This window comes from Lactuca virosa, chromosome 1 (genome assembly GCF_052849685.1).
Source record: "Lactuca virosa cultivar CGN04683 chromosome 1, Lactuca_virosa_CGN04683_v6, whole genome shotgun sequence".
NCBI classification, from domain to species: domain Eukaryota; kingdom Viridiplantae; phylum Streptophyta; class Magnoliopsida; order Asterales; family Asteraceae; genus Lactuca; species Lactuca virosa.
In genome coordinates, this window is record NC_136426.1 from 181,033,842 (window position 1) to 181,053,814 (window position 19,973).

Below are 19,973 nucleotides of genomic sequence, written 5' to 3' on the forward strand. Positions count from 1 at the left end.
AACGAAGAAGTTATGGTCCGTCGAAGTCTTACGGCAAAACCGGCACGACACCGGGAGATGTAAATAGTGAATTGACGATGGAAGACTTTTTAGCCTTATAAATCTAAACAAAAGTTGTAGTATACGTTAAACCGAGAACATACAAAAAACGAACGCCCAAATCTGACTTCGTATGAGGAAGTTATGAATTTTCTAAGATTTGGCTTAACAGTGCACAACCCGAAACTCGAATTTTAGATCGAGCGGTTTTTGGCCAACACGACATAAATGAGAATTGAATATCTCATTAATAGGAACTCAACGGTAAAAATACAGACGAAAACAGAGTCCGTATGTAGAAGTTATGAATTTTACGCGGACATTTAACAATATAATTTCCTCGTACTGTTAAATTTATCATCGGTCGAGAATTAGCCGACGGAGTCAAAATGAAAGTTGTAGATCTTATTTTTACCTACGCGTGGATATAAAGAACGTCAAAAACGGAGGTCGTATGTGAAAGTTACGAGTTTTAGAAGTCGGAAGTGTGCTGTGCGAAAATGGCTGATGTGGCACAATCTTGGCCATTGCTTTCTCCCCAAGTCTTGCCACTAGATGGTGACATGTGGCACCAAGTTCAGCCATTTTTCACCATATAAATAGAACCTCTCCCACCCTCATTTTATTCACACCTTTCCCATTCTTTCTTCTCTTTACTCTCTCTCTAGAACCTCTCTCTAGCCCCGAAACCCCCCGAAAAGCCTAGGGAACCTCCCTAGCACGAGGCGGAAGCCCCGAAGTGCTCGATGGCTCCGAGAAGAAGAGCTTTTCGGCTCGGGAACGCTGCTCAAAGCAAAGCCCGGTTTTCTATAAAACCCGCTGTAAGTGAGCTACACCTACGCTATTTTTAATATAGCTTTTATTTAATTATAGTAACGTTATTAGGAACTTATAATAAGTACTTGGGCTATTAGTATGGGTTATATAAGTATTTTTTTAACGCTTATATAATAGTAATAATAGCTAGACTATTAATTAGTCTCGGTGAATAATATACTAAACTCTAGTGGTAATAATACTATGTTTCGTCGAAGGAAATTATTTTTAAGAAGCGAAGCGCTGTCTGAGTTCGGAATCACCACCTTTTCAAGTGAGTGCATGGTCCGTTTCACCTTACACATAGATATGAAATATTTAATATAAATTACGTGCTATGTGTGCATATTGTCTGAATACTTGCTGTCTATGCTGGGTGAAATATTTTTATACACGTTTTAAATGATTTAAATTGTATATGTATTTTACATCTACAAAACGTGTTGGGTAAAACATGGGTAGATGTAAAAGTTGCTGTGTGACCAAATAAAATAATGAGAGGCCTCGATATAGATGTTATTGATGATCCAGTCATCTAGCGGAGTATAGATGACGACCACAGACTATTCTAGACAGTCCAGTGGAACGCTAGCAGGCTCGCAACCTGTAGGTGTTTATTTGAACTGTGTGCTCACCAGCAGTACTCCATCCCCCACATGGTTGCCTTATTTGACATGAATTGCTGAGGAACCCCCGAAGCATGTGTTGTCACCCCGATGAAAATCCCTTAGACTAGGTCCGTTGTGTTTGATGTTTTAGGGACGTAAAGTGAGGATAACGGGAACGGGTAATCGGGTTTGTTTGGTTTGATAAAGTTAATAAACTTATTTATTGTGGGTTAAAAACCCTATGTACTCACCAGGTTTCCCAACCTGACCCACTCAGTTTATTTATATCACAGGTGTTGATATGAAGTTACATTACACTGAGAGATTAAGGAGATATAAATCACTAGTGATAATGAATGTAAGTTCTGTTTATGCTTATGTTTCTGTATTGACGATGACATCCCAAATGTTTTAAAATGAATAAAAATATTTTTCTTCGGAAATGCTTTGATAACGTATTTATCATGTTTTACTGGGAACAAATTCTGCAACATTTTTATTAAAAGAGGTACTCTGATTTTTATAAAGCATAAACAAAATCGGTCTTTTCTGGCCGTGAAAATGGGGATGTCACAGAAGTTTTGTAACATAAAATATTTTGTTCTGATTTGACTTTTAGGAAGTCACGGTTTTCTTTTACAACACCACATTTAACAACTTTAAGGTTTATTATATTCAAACATTTGTATAAAGTTCAAGTGGTGAACATGCATATGTCCATGAGTTAAACATGCTAGGGTAGACATACTCATGTTTTGCCATTTTTGTGTGAGCAACCATGTCCACAAAATTTTTATGTAACAAATATGCTAACAACACTTACTTCACGATTTTTATATAGCTAACACATGAATAAATCCTTATTACCCAAGAATTTGTTCCATTTTCAACACATAACTATGATACATGCAATTATCCAAAGGATAAACTTAGTCTAGCATGCATGAAGCTTGTAAATCACGATTTAATGGTGTGTTAGTATGAGGTTTTCAACATCTTAAGAACAAATTGTTACATAAACGTGTAGGTGCATTCAAATATCCAGTGGTTAAACGAAACTTGACTTCTATCCCCCCCCCCCCCACGAAAAGCATGAAAAATACGAAAAATTGTAGGGGTATGAATCTCACCTTGAAGATTTTGTGAGTTGTAGGAAGGAAAATGAAGAGATTTTGAGCCTAGACTTGCTCGACTTGAAGAGTTCTTTGGAAATCAAGTGTTCTAAGGATCATACACACGAAAATAGGTGTGTTAATGGAATGATCTTAACACTAACATGTATAAAAACACCTAAGTTTTACAAGAAACTTACGAAAACTTTCAAGGACCACTTGAAGAAGTATCTTCCCTTGAAGGTTGGTCACGAAATTTTGAGACAAAAAGAGTGTGTTTGGAGAGCAAAATGAGTTGGAAGTGATTTTTGTGTGGGTGTGGGGGGTGTTTGGCCGAACTCCACCTTAAATAGGGAGGGTGATGGCTTTATTGATGCATGGTGGATAGTAGAGAGTTATGCATGGGAACATGGAGGATAAGTGCATGCATGGTGTTGAAACATGGTGGGTATTAAGGTGTAAAGGTATCAGGTGTCACCACCTTTTAGTATTTCTTTTTCCCTTTTTTTTTGTTTTTTGTCCCATGCTCAAACTGAAACCCTATAGGGTTTTCGGCTATGGTGGGCTAGCCAAGGGGTTTTCGGTCTTGCTGGTCCATTAAGGGAGGGTTTTCGGTTTTCGAGTAGTTACGGGCATTTCGGGCTTAATTGGGCCCAATAAAGGGTTTTCGGTCCAGTAAGGCCCAAAGAAGGGAGTTTTCGGCCTAGGGAGTTTGGGTCGAGAACTCTAAGTACAAGCCCAAAAGTTTTTTTTGTTTTGCTATTGGATCTATCTTGGGCTTACGAGAGGCTATTCCAAATTGATTCCTAAATGTATGCACATATGATTTCGTATAACATTGTAGTTTGAATTTCACTAATTTGATGCAATAAGGTTACATAAAGGAAATTGTTTTGTACAAGCTTCACCATCTAAGTCCTAAATTGCTAGTTGTGACTTCATCCCCCAGTTAGAGGGAATTTCGTCCTGATATTAGCATACTGAACGGGTTCTTGGTAATCCTAATGGAAAGTTGGGGGTATTTCCGTTCCATCTGATTCCCATGTTCTTAGTTAGATTGGGTTCTTACTTGGTGTTTCCAGCGGACCTTCGCTATTGGTATCTGACTTTGTTTCGTTCCTTTGACTTCCCCGTCCATGATCCCCACATGTTCCTCTTTGGGGTGTAGGTTCTTGTTTACCTCAATTTTGTCGAGTAGGACAACAAGGGTTTCCACAAACAACCACTTCTTAATGGTTGGATATAGGGGATGTGGGATGTATGTAGTTGAGTTCTTGTGGCAATCGAAACTTACGAACCATCGGACCGATCCTGGAAAGGATCTCGAATTGTCTAATGATGATTGTGTACATGTCGCCCTAGAGGTAATGTCTCTAGACTTTAAGACGAACACTATTGTGGCTAAGGTTAAGGTTGCGTGTGGTGCGGCTGGCCTTATGAATCTTAGGTTGTCTTGGAAGTTGTCACACCCCCAAACCGAATTGGCGGAAACATTCGGGGGTGGAGGACGTCATGTACGGTATCATAACAATGTACAATAGAAAACAAGCAACAACATCCATTGCATTAATAATATAGTTAAATACATGTGTGTTCTTTGTAAAGTTTAAATGACACCAAATATGTATCATCAAAATAAAATACGAGTCTGGAATCCACTCCGTCTTCTCAAAAGCTGAACGAGTGTACTTGTCTACTGGTTCCCTGAGAATAAAAGTTATTTTGAAAGAGAGTGTCAACATAAAATGTTGGTGAGTTCATAAGTATTTAGCGTCGTTTGTTTTCATTTCTATAGTAAAAATGTTTGTATCTACATAGTAACATGTTTGTATTTGTATCATGAAAATGCTTGTTTACTTTCCCAGAAAATCCAATATTTTATCCTTTTAAATGAAATGCAGTCTTTTACCCAAGACCCGATTGTTTGTATGTTTGTTCTCTTTATAAAAATGAAATGTTTGTACTTGAAATAGTATGAAATGTATGTCTGTACTTCATAGCTGTATAAAAGTATGTTTTCCATATTAGTGGCTATCTTTTACTTAGAAAAATAGTATGCATTTCTTTTGTGAGAATATCACTGTATAAAGTCATGGAAAAATGAAGATGAGTAGTTGTATTAAGTTAAAATACTCTACTGATAGTTTACTACCTTGTAACTGTGTTGTTTAATTAAGGTTAAAATGTGATTGAGGTTATAACCATGCTTGATCGACCTAGTGTTAAACACGACGCTCTTCAGACGTCGAAAATGATATGACATTTGTCACCCGTAGACCTACAGGTCCCACTGTAGCTAGCAGCGAAGTGTGGGATGGTCAATACCGTATAGATCTATACACAAACTCACGCTCTCCCTCCAGGAGACTCTGGTTACAAAACGTGACACAACAAAATTATTGTTATGCCATGAAGTAGTATCTCACATTTTATTTGTCATGTACATGTATTGTGTGTATGTTTCTTCTATCTCTTGTAAATGTATGTGTATGTTCCTTTTGTAAATGTATATGTTCCTTTTGTAAATGTATGTTCCTCTTGCAAATGTATATGTATAGTGTTCCTTCTTGTTCTTGTATATGTATATGTACATATGTTCTCTAAACTATACCTATTATAGTTTACATAGCATGTTTGTTTTGTAACTGACTTGTAGGAAAGACTCAATTGCTCAGCATGTACAATTGAGTTAAGTATAACTTAAAAAATGAGATTTAATATTCATATATGTATTTAGCATGTATAATCATAAGTTAATCGACAGTCGGACTAGTGAATCCTACCCTAAGCCCACAACCAAACAAGGAACAGGAGTCAAGGTCATTAACAATAGTCCTAAGTCCATTAAAGCATACTTATACACAAATACATGAATGAATATGGTTTTGAAAGTAAAAGAGTTTGAAAGTAGTTTGAAAAGGGTTTTGAAAATGTTGTTTAACAATGTTTGAAAAGTGGTACAGTCCTTTGTTTGCAAGTGTTCAAATTTATATAATAACACAATTCTATTGTGTTACAACTTGTATTCCCCCCCTAGAAAGCATTTAAAACATGTAAAGATTGATTGTAGGGGTATGAACTCACCTGCAGTGAGTGACTCAAATGAAAGATCAATATAGGATGATTGCTTCCACTAGTGAAGTCCCGAGCACAAACGGATCCTATTTAGCATATATTAACATATAAAGGTATACAATTAATGCCTTTAACATCTAACATAAAGGAAACAACCTTAGAAAGTAGGGAACACTTACATTGAAGTGTTAGAACCGAAAATGGAAGGATGATGAGGTGTTCACGGTCACTTGAAGTGTTCACGGCCTAAGAACACTTGATGTGTTCACAGCCCAAATGATTGAGATTTGAAGGGTTCACGACCAAGAAGAAGGGTTCACGGCCCTTGAGTGGTTCACGGCCGAAGAATATCTTGAAGCAAAGTGATGAATTAAGAGATGGAAACAAAGGCTTCGAAGTAAGAACAAGAGAGGGATGAGTTTCTTACACTTTTGAGGCCTTAGAAGAGATCACGGTTGATGATAGTTGAGAGAAAAGTTGGAGTTGACGGTTACGAGATGAAGAAGTGATGAGAAAAGTGGGCAAAACTCATATATATGGCATGAGTTAACGGTCAAAGATGGGTTCACGGCCGTAAACCTAGTTTATGGCCGTGAACCTCTTTTGAAGGGGTTCATGGCTCGAATGCAATCCATTGATCTCAAGCTAACAATTCCTAACACACGACCCTTAAGTGTACAAGGATTAGAAACTCATAAACTGATCCTTAACACAACAAAAGATAACAGAAACAAGTCTGACTTTTGATTGATATGATTGACTTACAAGATAGAGATTTCGGGTTGTCACATCATCCCCCTGTTAAAGGGAAATTCGTCCTGGAAATTAAGACAAATAAATACACATAGACTAAGGGAAAAGATGAGGATACTTAAGTTTCATTTGGTCCTCCCGCTCCCAAGTGAATTCAGGTCCCCGCTTTGCATTCCAGCGGACCTTCACTATAGGAATACGACTATGTTTGGTTTGCTTGACTTCCCGATCCATGACCTCTACGGGTTCTTCCACGAAGTGTAATTTCTCATTTCGTTCGATCTCGTCGAGAGGTATAACAAGTGTCTCATCGGACAGACACTTCTTTAGGTTCGATACATGGAAGGTAGAGTGTGCGTTGCTAAGTTCTTGATGTAGGCGAAGTTTGTAAGCTATTGGGCCGATTCTAGCGAGAATCTCAAAAGGCCCAATGTACCTTGGATTTAGTTTACCACTCTTGCCGAAGTGTATCATGCCCTTCCAGGGTGAGATTTTTAATAGAACAAAGTCACCGACTTCTAGATTCTTGTCCATTCCTCTTAGGGTTTCACCCGCTACATTTTCAGGTTTTAAGGCTTCCTGCCGAGCCTCCTTAATCAGTGTGGACAAATGTGAATGGATTGTCATCGTTAGAGATTTGACTCTACAACCTGAGTACTCCTTCCAACTTAGGGCGTCAGCTACTACATTGGCCTTACCGGGATGATAACGAATTTCACATTCGTACTAATTTAGTAGCTCAACCCACCGTCGTTGCTTCATGTTGAGCTCCATTTGATCAAATATGTGTTGAAGGCTTTTGTGATCGGTAAAGATAGTGCTTTTCGTACCATACAGATAGTGTCTCCAGATCTTCAGAGCAAATACCACAGCTCCTAACTCAAGATCATGTGTAGTGTAGTTAACTTCGTGTGTCTTCAGCTGTCTCGAGGAATAGGCGATGAACTTTCCCCGTTGCATCAGAACACAACAAAGCCCTTGGTTGGATGCGTCGCAGTACACTATGAAATCTTCTATCCCTTCTGGGAGGGATAGTATCAGTGCGCTACATAGGGCTTGTTTGAGCGCATGAAACGCATTCTCTTGCTTTCCTTCCCAACTAAAAGTCACACCCGTCTGAGTCAGGGTGGTAAGTGGTTTAGCTATTCTTGAGAAGTTTTGAATAAACCTGCGATCGTAGCCAGCGAGGCCTAGAAATTGATGAATCTACGTACGCATTCTCGGTGCTGACCAGTTCTCGATTGCCTTAATTTTGGAAGGATCCACGTGAATTCCCTATTTGCTCACCATGTGACCCAGGAATTAGACTCTTCGAATCCAAAATTCGCACTTAGAGAACTTTGCATATAGCTTCTCTGCTCGTAAGGTTTCCAAGATCTGTCGCATATGTTGACTATGATCTTTCTCGCTACGGGAATAGATAAGTATATCGTGGATGAATACTATCACGAACTTATCTAAGTAAGGACGGCACACCCTGTTCATTAAATCCATGAACACTCCAGGCGCGTTTGTTAATCCAAAGGGCATCACTACGAACGCGTAGTGACCATAACAAGTCCGGAAGGCTGTGTTGGGAACATCTTCCTCTAGAACTCGTAACTAATGGTACCTGGATCTTAAATCAATATTTGAGAAGTAGCTCGCTCCTTGCAGTTGGTCGAATAGGTCGTCGATGTGCGGTAGAGGATATCGGTTCTTAACGGTCATCTTGTTTAGCTCGCGGTAATCGATGCACATACGGAACGATCCATCTTTCTTCTTCACAAAAAAGACCGGGGCTCCCCAGGGTGAGAAACTTGGTCTAATGAATCCCTTGCTAAGTAGTTCGTTTAGCTGGCTAGATAGTTCTTGCATCTCGCCTGGTGCTATACGATAAGGATATTTGGCTACAGGGGCAGGTCCAGGGATTAAGTCGATTCTGAACTCGACTTGGCGTTGCGGTGGTACTTCTGGCAGATCTTCCGGAAAGATGCGAGAAAGTCACGGACTTCTGGGATGCTTTTCATGTCTTTCACTTCTTTGTTCGTATCAACAACGTGAGCTAAGAATGTCTGGTACTCCTTTCGTAGGTACTTCTGGGCTTGAATGCAGGAAATGATTCGAAGGTTTGCGCCTGGTTTATCGTCGTAGATCACTAGGGTTTCACTGGTCGGTAGGTTTAAGCGGACGACTTTCTCGAAACATAGAATGTCAGCATGATGGAGACTGAACCAGTCCATGCCGATGACGACTTCGAAACTCTTTATCGCGACCGGTATAAGATCGATTTGAAATGAATAGCTATCTAGTGTGAGGGTACAACCTACGTAAATCTCGTTAGCCATTTCTACGACAAACGTTTCTTTTAGTGCTTGCGGTGCTTGATTAAGTAAGTGTTTAAATTCTTGGTTCACGAAACTCCTCTCAGCTCCACTATCAAATAGTATGCATACATATGAGTTATTGAGGAGAAACGTACCCGTGACCACCGTAGGGTCTGCCACGGCTTCTTCGTGACCAAAAGTAAGTAGTCTTCCCGCTCCACCATTATTCCTTGACTTAGGGCAATTCCCTTTGTAGTGCCCCATTTTGCCACACCCATAGCAGACCTGAGTTGCTCCTATTCCAGGGACCTGGGTGATTGGCCTAGCCGATGCCTTGCAGAAACGGGTAGTGTGCCCCTTCCTATCGCAGTTGACACAGTGCATTTCCTGGCAGGGTCTGGTGTGGTGGAAATTGCACTTGTTGCACTTTGGTAGACGCCCCTCATATTTCTTTACTGGAGGAGGGGCAGCAGGGGTTCTAGCGACATGAACAACCACAACCTGTTGTTTCTTGGCAGAGGGTTGTGCTGCTTGGCTTTTCTTCCTGTCCCAAAACTTCCTCTTATTGTCGATCGTTTTGGCTGGTTCTGGGACAATAGGGGTAGTTGTTGTTTGCGGATGGACTCCGTGGTCGATAAGTCTCTATGCCAGCCGCTTGGCACTGTCAAATATAGAGGGGTTAGAAGACAAAACGTTCCCCTGAAACGGAGGTACCAGCCCCCAGATGTATCTCTCAATCTTTTTGCTCTCCGTGGGGACCATACTTGGACATAGGGCCACCAGATCACTGAACCTAGTCGTATAGGCCACTATATCTGAACCTTTCATCTTAAGGCCCCAAAGCTGTAGCTCGAGCTTCTGAACTTCGCCCCTGGGGCAGTACTCCGCTGACATAAGGTCCTTCAGTGTATCCCAACCCATATCGTTAGCCACTACCAGAGTGAGTGACTTGACATGGCCGTTCCACCATGTAAGGGCTCTATCAGAGAAGGTACAAGCAACAAATTTTACTTTGCTTCCTTCTGGGCAGGAGCAGATCTCAAAGATCGACTTCGTCTTTTCAAACCATTGCGAGAGAGCAATGATTCCCTTGGCTCCGTTGAAGGCTCTGAGCTTGCAGTTGGTGAAGTCCTTGAAGGTGCACTCCCTTGAACGTGCATGATTGTCACCTTGGGTAGAGTTAACACCCGTTCCACCTCCGCTAGTGCCACCAGAGTTTATTTGCGTCAAGGTTGCGGTTACAGCCACAGTCACTGCAGCTTGGAACATTGCAGCATCAAACTGCGGTGGAGGTGGTAGAGGAGTTGAAGTAATTGGAGGATTTCTGTTGGAACGTTTTCGAGGCGGCATTTTTCAGCTATAGGTTTAAAGATGAAACGGTGATAAGATTTCGATAGAGTTACCAAGTTGAATAATATTGAACTAGAATAGATTTTATAGTGATGATCTTTAAAGGAAACAAGATGTCTGTCATTGCAGTTGGTATAATAGATACATAGAGTTCGGAAAATTTGACCTTAGAGTAGGTCTACAATATACCAACAGCGGGAAAACTTGAAAACATATAGATCTAGTGAAACAGTACTTGCTAGACAAGAATATTTACATGAAAGAGTGCTACTTAGAGCATAAACGGAGGATATTCCTTAACCCAAAAGAAGGATGAGTAGAGTGCCCTCTACTTGTGACGGGAACCGCTCAGATGAGCCCTTGATTATGCCAACTGACGCTCCATTTCGAGCATACGTCTTTCAAACATTGCCTAGCGTGCTCGAAGTTCTCTGACTTCATCTTGAGTTGCAGTTAGTTCTCGCTGCAGAGCCTCATTGTGTCTCATAGCTCTTCCATGAGCTAATTCAAGCTGGCGAATACGAACTGTATTGGATCCGGTGTTCGCATCTAGCTCCACAGTTTGATTAATGGCTGCCTTTCCTTGCTCATCGTTGCGAGCATCTCGGCGAACCAAGAGTGGAAGAACTCTGTCTGCTGAGCCTCCCTCGCTCAGATTGTAGAAGCTGCAGTCTCCATTGTACTGAGGGGGTTGACCTTGTTCATGGCTCCACCTATTCAAGTTCACTGTCCACGGAGGTGTTGGGCCTTGAAATTCAGGTCGAGGGTTAGGATTTGGGATCGGAGCCACTAAGGGTAGATTATTGACTTCAGACTCTGAGTCAGAACCTTCTTGCATTTCCTCCTCGAACTCTTCCTCTGGTTCGGCCTCTAGCCAACCTCCATTCCCTTGGTTAGGAAAGTACGGATCTCTAGGATGATGAAATCCAGCCATGATTTCTACGCGAGAATAGGGGTATAAGAGACAATTAATAGACGTATAACCTATTAATACTTATAGGGGGTGATCCTCATCCGATACTTCTATAACTACGTAAGGCATACCAGTTATATATAATCAGAGATAGAATAGACCATCGAATAAGTGACCCAACTCTAAGTCCACAACCAAACAAGGAACAGGAAGTAAAGCGATAGTCACAGATTCTGAGTCTATAGAATCTTTGATTATATATAACCTTAGCGTATCCCCTCAATAATTATAGACCTACTAATAAGGTTCTTTAGTTCTCACATAAGTTAATTATAGTACCACAAAATACTTCTATAGTATTTTAAATGTTTGGTTTATGTTCTAGCGTTGTCTTGGTGGATAGAGTTGGTAAGTTTTTAGACTTGTTGCAACACTACAAGCACTCCTAGGCATATGCTAACCACTTCTCGGATAGACATAGTTGATCAGGCTATGTCTATCCCAGACCTGACAATATATCCCCAAGCCTACTTGTGCTGTTCAACAATAACAATACTTTTGTTCTGTTCTAGTATGATACTGATCTTAGTATGAATGCATGTACGTATACTTTTAGTAAAATACTTTTTATATATTAAAAGTATAACTCTTGGTCCGAGTGTTTTAATCCCATTATATTTATATTTGTATATATTTTATGGGTTGATATACTTAGTTCACTATAAATAATGCTCTGATACCAATCTGTCACACCACCAAACCGAATTGGCGGAAACATTCGGGGTGGAGGACTTCATGTACAGTATCATAACCATGTACAATAGTAAAACAAGCAACAACATCCATTGCATTAATAATATCGTTAAATACATGTGTGTTCTTTATAAATTTTAAATGACACCAAAAATGTATTATCAAAATAAAAGACGAGTTGGAATCCACTCCGTCTTCTCAAAAGCTGAACGAGTGTACCTGTCTACTGGTTCCCTAAGAATACAAGTTATTTTGAAAGAGAGTGTCAACATAAAATGTTGGTGAGTTCATAAGTATTTAATGTCATTTGTTTTCATTTGTATAGTAAAATTTTTTGTATCTACATAGTAACATGTTTGTATTTGTATCATGAAAATGTTTGTTTACTTTCCCAGAAAATCCTATATTTTCTCCTTTTAAATGAAATGCAGTCTTTTACCCAAGACCCGACTGTTTGTATGTTTGTTCTCTTTGTAAAAATGAAGTGTTTGTACTTGAAATAGTATGAAATGTATGTTTGTACTTCATAACTGTATAAAAGTATGTTTTCAATATTAGTAGCTATCTTTTACTTAGAAAAATAGTATGCATTTCTTTTGTGAGAATATCACTGTATAAAGTCATGGAAAATTGAAGATGAGTAGTTGTATTAAGTTAAAATACTCTATTGATAGTTTACTACCTTGTAACCGTGTTGGTTAATTAAGGTTAAAATGTGATTGAGGTTATAACCATGCTTGATCGACCTAGTGTAAAACACGATGCTCATCAGACGTCGAAAATGATATGACATTTGTCACTCGTAGACCTGCAGGTCCCACTGTAGCTAGCAGCGAGGTGTGGGGTGGTCAATCCCGTATAGATCTATACAAAAACTCACTCTCTCCCTCCAGGAGACTCTGGTTACAAAACGTGACACAACAAAAGTATTGCTATGCCATGAAGTAGTATCTCACATTTTATTTGTCATGTACATGTATAGTGTGTATGTTTCTTCTGTCTCTTGTAAATGTATGTGTATGTTCCTTTTGTAAATGTATATGTTCCTTTTGTAAATGTATGTTACTCTTGCAAATGTATATGTATAGTGTTCCTTCTTGTTCTTGTATATGTATATGTATGTATGTTCTCTAAACTATACCTATTATAGTTTACATAGCATGTTTGTTTTGTAACTGACTTGTAGGAAAGACTCAATTGCTCAACATGTACAATTGAGTTAAGTATAACTTTAAAAATGAGATTTAATATTCATATATGTATTTAGCATGTATAATCATAAGTTAATCGGCAGTCGGACTAGTGAATCCTACCCTAAGCCCACAACCAAACAAGGAACAGGAGTCAAGGTCATTAACAATAATCCTAAGTCCATTAAAGCATACATATACACAAATAAATAAATGAATATGGTTTTGAAAGTAAAGGACACTACAAGAAAACAACCCTTTAATGACGCACAAATAATGACACTCGCAGATGGAGGACGCGCATTTGTACGTGCCCTAAAAAATAATGTCAGTTTTGCAAAATTTGAAGGATAGAGGACACGCATTTGTGCGCGCCCTAAAATTAGCGTCAGAAAAGAAAAAAAAAAGAAATGCGGAGGGCGCCTTTCATAAAATGTGCGTCATGTAAATGTGTCGCTTTATAATTTTTAAGTGAAACACGCGTTTTAGGCGGGAAATGAAATTGACGAACATTACCCCCGCCTATTGGATCCAAAAAATTAATCCCCCCGCCTCAAGAAAAATCCTTAGGGCCTTCATCTTCATCTTCAACGGTGGGAATACCTAGGTCGATTCTTCAGGGTTCAACAACAGATTTGTAAACATCAAACGTATACGATTCTGAATCTCGGCATGATTATGGCGCTATGGAGCCGGCGACGTGAATTTCTATGGTTTTGATTATTGAGTGAGGTACAGGGACGTGTAATCGTTTTGGACTCTTTACTAATTGAGTTGAAATTGAACCCTAAAAACTCAATCCACACTTCGAAATTCTCTGATTCTCTCTTCTTCCGCTCCCCAATCTCCTTGGTGGCTCTTTCCATTTCCATTTCCAACCTCAAACCACCGCTAAATGGAACCCAACAATTCAATCAATCAAATCGACAATCACATCGATGATGATGGTGATCAGAACTCATTTCCAAGCCACCGTCATCAGATCATCACCTATTCAAGAAAGAGAAAACACTCTCAATCTCAGGTAATCACATCAATCGATTCAACACAAGTAAACCCTCTTTCCGAATCATCAGTTCTAGGGCTTGTTCTCCTTGCTCATACGTTCTCATACGATATTCAAAACCTCACTGAGTCTCTCCTTCTCGAAATCCTCGCAAGATTGCCCCTGAAATCAATTTTAGGTTCAAATGTGTTTGCAAACACTGGCTAGACCTAATTTCTCAGCCTTCATTTTCCCGTTTCTATTGCTCGCGTATGCTCACAGCCAGCGCATCGTCATCATCCTTACCTTTCAGAATTTTGTATAGGTACATTTATGTGCCGAAATTCACAGACGTTCTTGATCGATTCCGTCCCAAGACTTACAATTCCTCAAAATTCTCGGTCCTTTGCTCTTTCAAAAAAAAAGCAGGTATTTTTCTATGTTATTGTGGTCTCTTTACTTTCTGCTTGTATTGATAATATTGAACATATGTTTTGAGAATAGAATATTAAACCCTAGATTCTGGGAACTCGCAGATGTGGTAGATCAATCCTCAGGTGGTCATTCTGGGTTCTAATCCAGACTCATGGACTCGGGTTTAGGCTTTTACAAATCCGTATAAAAGATTGAAATTGCAAGATTGGGGTTTGAACTTTGAAGTTGGTGGGCCTTTTGGCAGGGTGATGATGATGTCATGTTATGATTTTCATTATCCTCCACCTTTCCAGTAGCATCATCTTATTCGTATCTGTTCTGTTGCAGAAATGTTGTTATGGGAGTAGTGGGATTTGCTTTACAGAGGCTTTGCTTTTGGATATCAGTTCACTTGTCTACAAGAGCCGTTTTTTTGCAGGATGTTATATTGCCATGTGTTATATATACATATAATAATTATTATTACATTTCAGGTCTAATACCACCATTAGCTCACGTGCCACTTCATCTTTCTTTATCTAAGTTTTGCCTTGACTTGCCTGTGCATTTTGTTACTGATGGTGCGTCAAAAGCTAAATGCTTACTTAATGAAATGTTTAATAAGAAGGTTGAAAAGTCACTAAGACACAGGTACATTCAATTTGTGTATCATATGTTTAACATTTGAAGGGGGAAATGCTCATTTATTTGACTCCTAAGTGTTGTAGGAGACGGGAACATCAAGGAAGATGGCAGGGTAATCATGTGATTTCAATAGTTGAAAGTATGCTATGCTATTTCCACTTTAGTTCATTCTACTACTAATTTCATGTTCCTTTGGACTATGAGTAGTATAAGGTTGAAGAGAGGGGTAAAAATGTCATTCCTAACAAACAATCTATAATTGGTGATGGATCAAAGGTTTTAAATAATTATATCTCTATTAATCAGCTTGGTTTTTTATTTAATTTTTATATAATCTAATTTATGTTAGTGTCTGTGGGAAATTGGCAGAAGATGACAGGTGCATGTGTGTATTAATAAGAAGATATCAAAAGTGGTAACTCTCTCAAAGTAGCTCGCTTGCATTAGCTATAATCTTGTAAGTTAGTTTTAACATTTTTCTTATGTGGATAATTGTAGATGATGATAAATATTGATTCTGTTTTTTGTTTGAAAAAAGGGATGCTTTGCTACCTGGACAAAAGGAAACACTTGGACAGGTAAAGTTTTTTTAATTGGGTATAAATAAATCTATGTATGTAAAAATATAAATATACCATGATATTTTTTATATGTATATATATATATATATATATATATATATATATATATATATATATATATATATATATATATATATATATATATATAGGTTGAATGAAATTTTACCAAATTTAGGGGTGGCTTGGAAGTCTTCAAATGCTTTTATATTATTTGGGGGTGGCCTGGACAAAAGGACTGTACATCGTGCACTGTGGTATGGATCAGTATGTTCTCCATCTCTCACTCGATTATAATTTATAGAGTAAATTACCCAAATTCTTTTATATTATTTAAGAAATGAATAGAAAGAGAATATAAAATTTCAATTTATGTATATAGGATGTTGCGATCAAGTTATTTGAATATCAAGAGTATCCAGAGGATTTGATGGTATCATTTAAACAGGAGGTAACTATTATTTTCGTAAGTAGCATCAAGCGTGCTAATTATCATCTTTTCCATATTTCTTTTGATTTGTTTGTCTTATTTGTGATTCTGTCAAGGCACGAGGCATGAATTGTCTTCATCATTGCAACCCACCGACTATTCACCGTGATTTGAAGTCTTCAAATCTTCTTGTGGATAAGAATTGGACATGTTGAAGATGGGTAAGAAGAAGAAGAAGACCGAGAAAAGTGCTTTAGAGATTGCATTACTTGTTAAAAATGTGATGGCTGAACTTGAAGTTGTAGCAGAAGAAGATGCAGAGCTAAACAGACAATCAAAACCAGCTATTAATAAACACAGAAAGTTGCCACTTCTAACTAAAGTACTATCTAAGTAAAGTCTTTTATTTGCAAAAGTCAAACATCTGTTACATAGTATTGTTTATATCATTTACCTTTTTAAATTCTTAATGCAGGAAACAACTTCAATTAGAGTTTCTAGATCATGGAGTTCTAACTCTTTTGAAAAATTGGCTTGAACCCCTTCCGGATGGAAGCTTGCCCAATATAAACATTTGTGCAGAAATATTGAAGATCCTAACAGAGGTAGGTATAGAATCAACCAGGATTAATTATATGCCTTTTTATGTTGTTATAACTAATTATTAGTTGTTCTTATCCTCCAGTTCCCAATTGATTTAGATCAATATGATAGAAGAGAGCAATTAAAGAAAAGTGGGCTTGGAAAGGGTATTATGTTCTTGTCAAAATTTGATGAAGAGACCACATCCAATAGAAAGCTTGCTAAAGACTTGGTTGACAAATGGGTAAGTATATATGGATGTTCAATAAAATAAAAATTCCCTCTTATCTTGATTATCATTAAAATTATAAATGTAATAAGGTGCGGTAGTTTATTTGGATGCGGGATGTACATAAAGTTTCAAGTTTCTTGGGGCATTCCCTGTTCTATTGGAGATGGGTGTACTTTCTGTTTGCAGCTTGGAGAGCATGTCCTCTCTTGACATGGTAAGTATGATTTGTCTTATCACTACCAGCCAATGGGAACAACCACCCCTGTCCTTCATCCTGACATCAGGAGGGGTAATCAGGTACCTACCTGCTAAATCTTGTTTCTTTTGATTGCACAAAGCCAATATCTGATACATGACATTTCATTGCAGGACCAATTTGGGATCATCAAGTTAAAACAAATTTCACAGAGAATAGACTTCATAAATAGGTAAAGGTTATGCTCCTCAAATCCAGTTTCTTATTCATTTTTCTTTATTACTCATTAAAACTGAAGTTCCAATCATGCATATAACGGGTGAACCGATGACAACCGAACCGATTAATCCAACAACAATAACTTTTGAATCAGAAGTAATGATTTTTGTTTCTTTAAACTCTTTTTTGGACACTCTTTTCCGTTGTTAGAGGCTTATGTAGGGTTATTTATTATCAGATTGACAAGGTTTACCCTAAGCAGTTATCGCGGTAAAAAATATAATAGCGGTCACCGGCCGCTATTTGAAATCGCGGTTTTCGCGGCGGTATAGCGGTGATATAGCGTTTTTTATATTATTTAGAATATATATATATATATATATATATATATATATATATATATATATATATATATATATATATATATATATATATATAGAGAGAGAGAGAGAGAGAGAGAGAGGTAGGTTCAAATGTTTCTCACATCTATTGTGTGCTAGAATGCACCAATAAGAATTTAGTATTAATTATATGTATATTAAATGTTATCCATACTTACAATTCATTTTTATGGAAACTAATTAAATTCGTCATTAATGTCAACAATAATATTCTTTTAGAATGAATTCATATCTAGAAGAATGAGAGTGTATTCCAGCAGAATCAGAGTGTATTCTAGTAGAATACACTCCCGTTCTTCATATTTCATGCAACTTTATTGTATTTTAAGTGAGTGAGTCCTGAAACAAAATACGAACTCATATATAAAAACCTAGATGCGAATTTATTCTGAAAGAATGTTATTGCTGACATTAATAACGAATTTAATTAGTTTCCATAAAAAGAGAATTATAATTATGGATAGCATTTAATATACATATAATTATGGAAATCATTTTATATCTATATTTATTTAATTAAATAATTATTTAATTTACTAAATTTCTATTGGTGCATTTTAGCACACAATAAATATAAGAAACAAAATAACCTAGCCCTATATATATATATATATATATATATATATATATATATATATATATTAGAGTATTAATCAGTAAATCATACTTTAAAGTTCAACCCAATCCAGTTAATTAGTTAATCAGTAAATCATAATTCACATATCATATTTCGTTAATCATACTTCACATATCATAATTAGTTAATTATACTTCACAGATCGGTTACCAATGCCCCAGTTAGTCATACTTTAACACAATTAACAAGATAACATATGCAATACTTACTATTTTCTCATACTTCAACACAATTATAGTTATCAAATTAAATGATTAAGCAATTTGATAGTTAATCATAATGTAGTACTTCAAGTTTTCAACACAATTAACAAGACAACACACACATGGTTTCTATGGATGTCATGACAGTCACAAAATTACAATTTTATTCAATGGAATGACACAAAAGTTTTGGTTTTGGCTAAGAAAAAATAATTTTATTCAATGGAATGACACAAAAAATGTTTTTTTTTTATGTAAAATAGCCCAAAAATGGAATTTATTCAAATAGCGGTTATAGCGCCGCTATAGCGGTGACCATAATCGCGGTAAATAGCGGTAAATCGCGGCGCTAATAGCGCCACCGCTATTCTAAACCGCTATTCTGAAATAGCGTTTCCTTACCTCCGCTAACCGCTATAGCGCCGCTATTGACTACATAGGGTTTACCTGAGAACACCAACAAAGATTGCAATCACTGATCATGAAAAGAAACGTACAATTGTCATTCGGAAAGATGGCCTTCCTGATGCTGGTAAGATCATGAAAATTTTCCACAATGGAATTGAAACTCATACTCTGACTGTTGAGACAATAACAACAATGTGCAAAAATTTTAAATTTTTTTGGAAAACTTTGTTTGCATGGGTAATGAAATGATATATATATATATATATATATATATATATATATATATATGTATATATATATATATATATATATATATATATATATATATATATATATATTGTAGGGGTTTGGAATCCATGGGATAAGAAGGCGAAGGCTATGCCTGATTTTGGAGATGATGAATACAAGCATATGCTTTGTGTGGAGGCTGCAACAGTGGAATACCCAATTACATTGAAACTTGGAGAGGAATGGAAACGGAGGCAACAACTTTTGGTTGTTACTTCAAGCTATTGCAGTGGGAAGCTTGATCCCCACATAGTTTGTTAAATCACTTGAAGGAAAATCGGAGACAATTACACACATATTCCAGTAAGAAACAGAGTTGGATGTTTATTTGTTAGTCTTATAGGAATGTATAACCCATGTTAGCAATTTATTATTCTTGTTTAACATTTGAATGATTATTTGTATGACATATTATAATTTGTGCAATTTATTTATTTTTTGTGTATGAAATTTTATTTTATATTATGCAATGGATTGTATTTTTTTTATATGGTATTTTATTTCTATTATGAGACATTATATGCAAATTTAATTTAAAAATTAATAAATATATAAATATATTTTTTTCAACATTTAAATTTACGATACGCAAAAATGTGTGTCATCTTCGTTTATGACATGGCCTTTCTTGACAGGGGTTTTAATGATACGCATTGTGTGTCATAAATGCGCGTCGTAAATGCGCGTCGTCTTTAGACGACGCGCAAAAACGTGTCATCTCTCGTTATGAAAGGGCCTTCCTTGACACGCATTTGCGCGTCGTCTGAGCGTTTTACGACACGCATTGCGCGTCGTAAAAGGCTGTTTTTCTAGTAGTGGGAGTTTGAAAGTAGTTTGAAA

At 37.3% G+C, this 19,973-nt stretch overlaps 1 protein-coding gene across 1 annotated transcript; it reads left to right on the plus strand.

Annotated features, from left to right (window-relative positions):
• The first annotated feature begins 16,175 nt into the window (after window positions 1-16,175).
• On the plus strand, window positions 16,176-19,384 carry LOC145107622 (protein IWS1 homolog 1-like). The gene is made up of 6 exons (XM_079044558.1): window positions 16,176-16,360; window positions 16,443-16,572; window positions 16,653-16,793; window positions 16,871-17,078; window positions 17,151-17,209; window positions 19,189-19,384. The coding sequence occupies exons 1-4, from the start codon at window positions 16,176-16,178 to the stop codon at window positions 16,877-16,879; spliced, it is 465 nt and encodes a 154-aa protein (XP_078900684.1). The 3' UTR covers window positions 16,880-17,078; window positions 17,151-17,209; window positions 19,189-19,384.
• The last annotated feature ends 589 nt before the right edge of the window (window positions 19,385-19,973 follow it).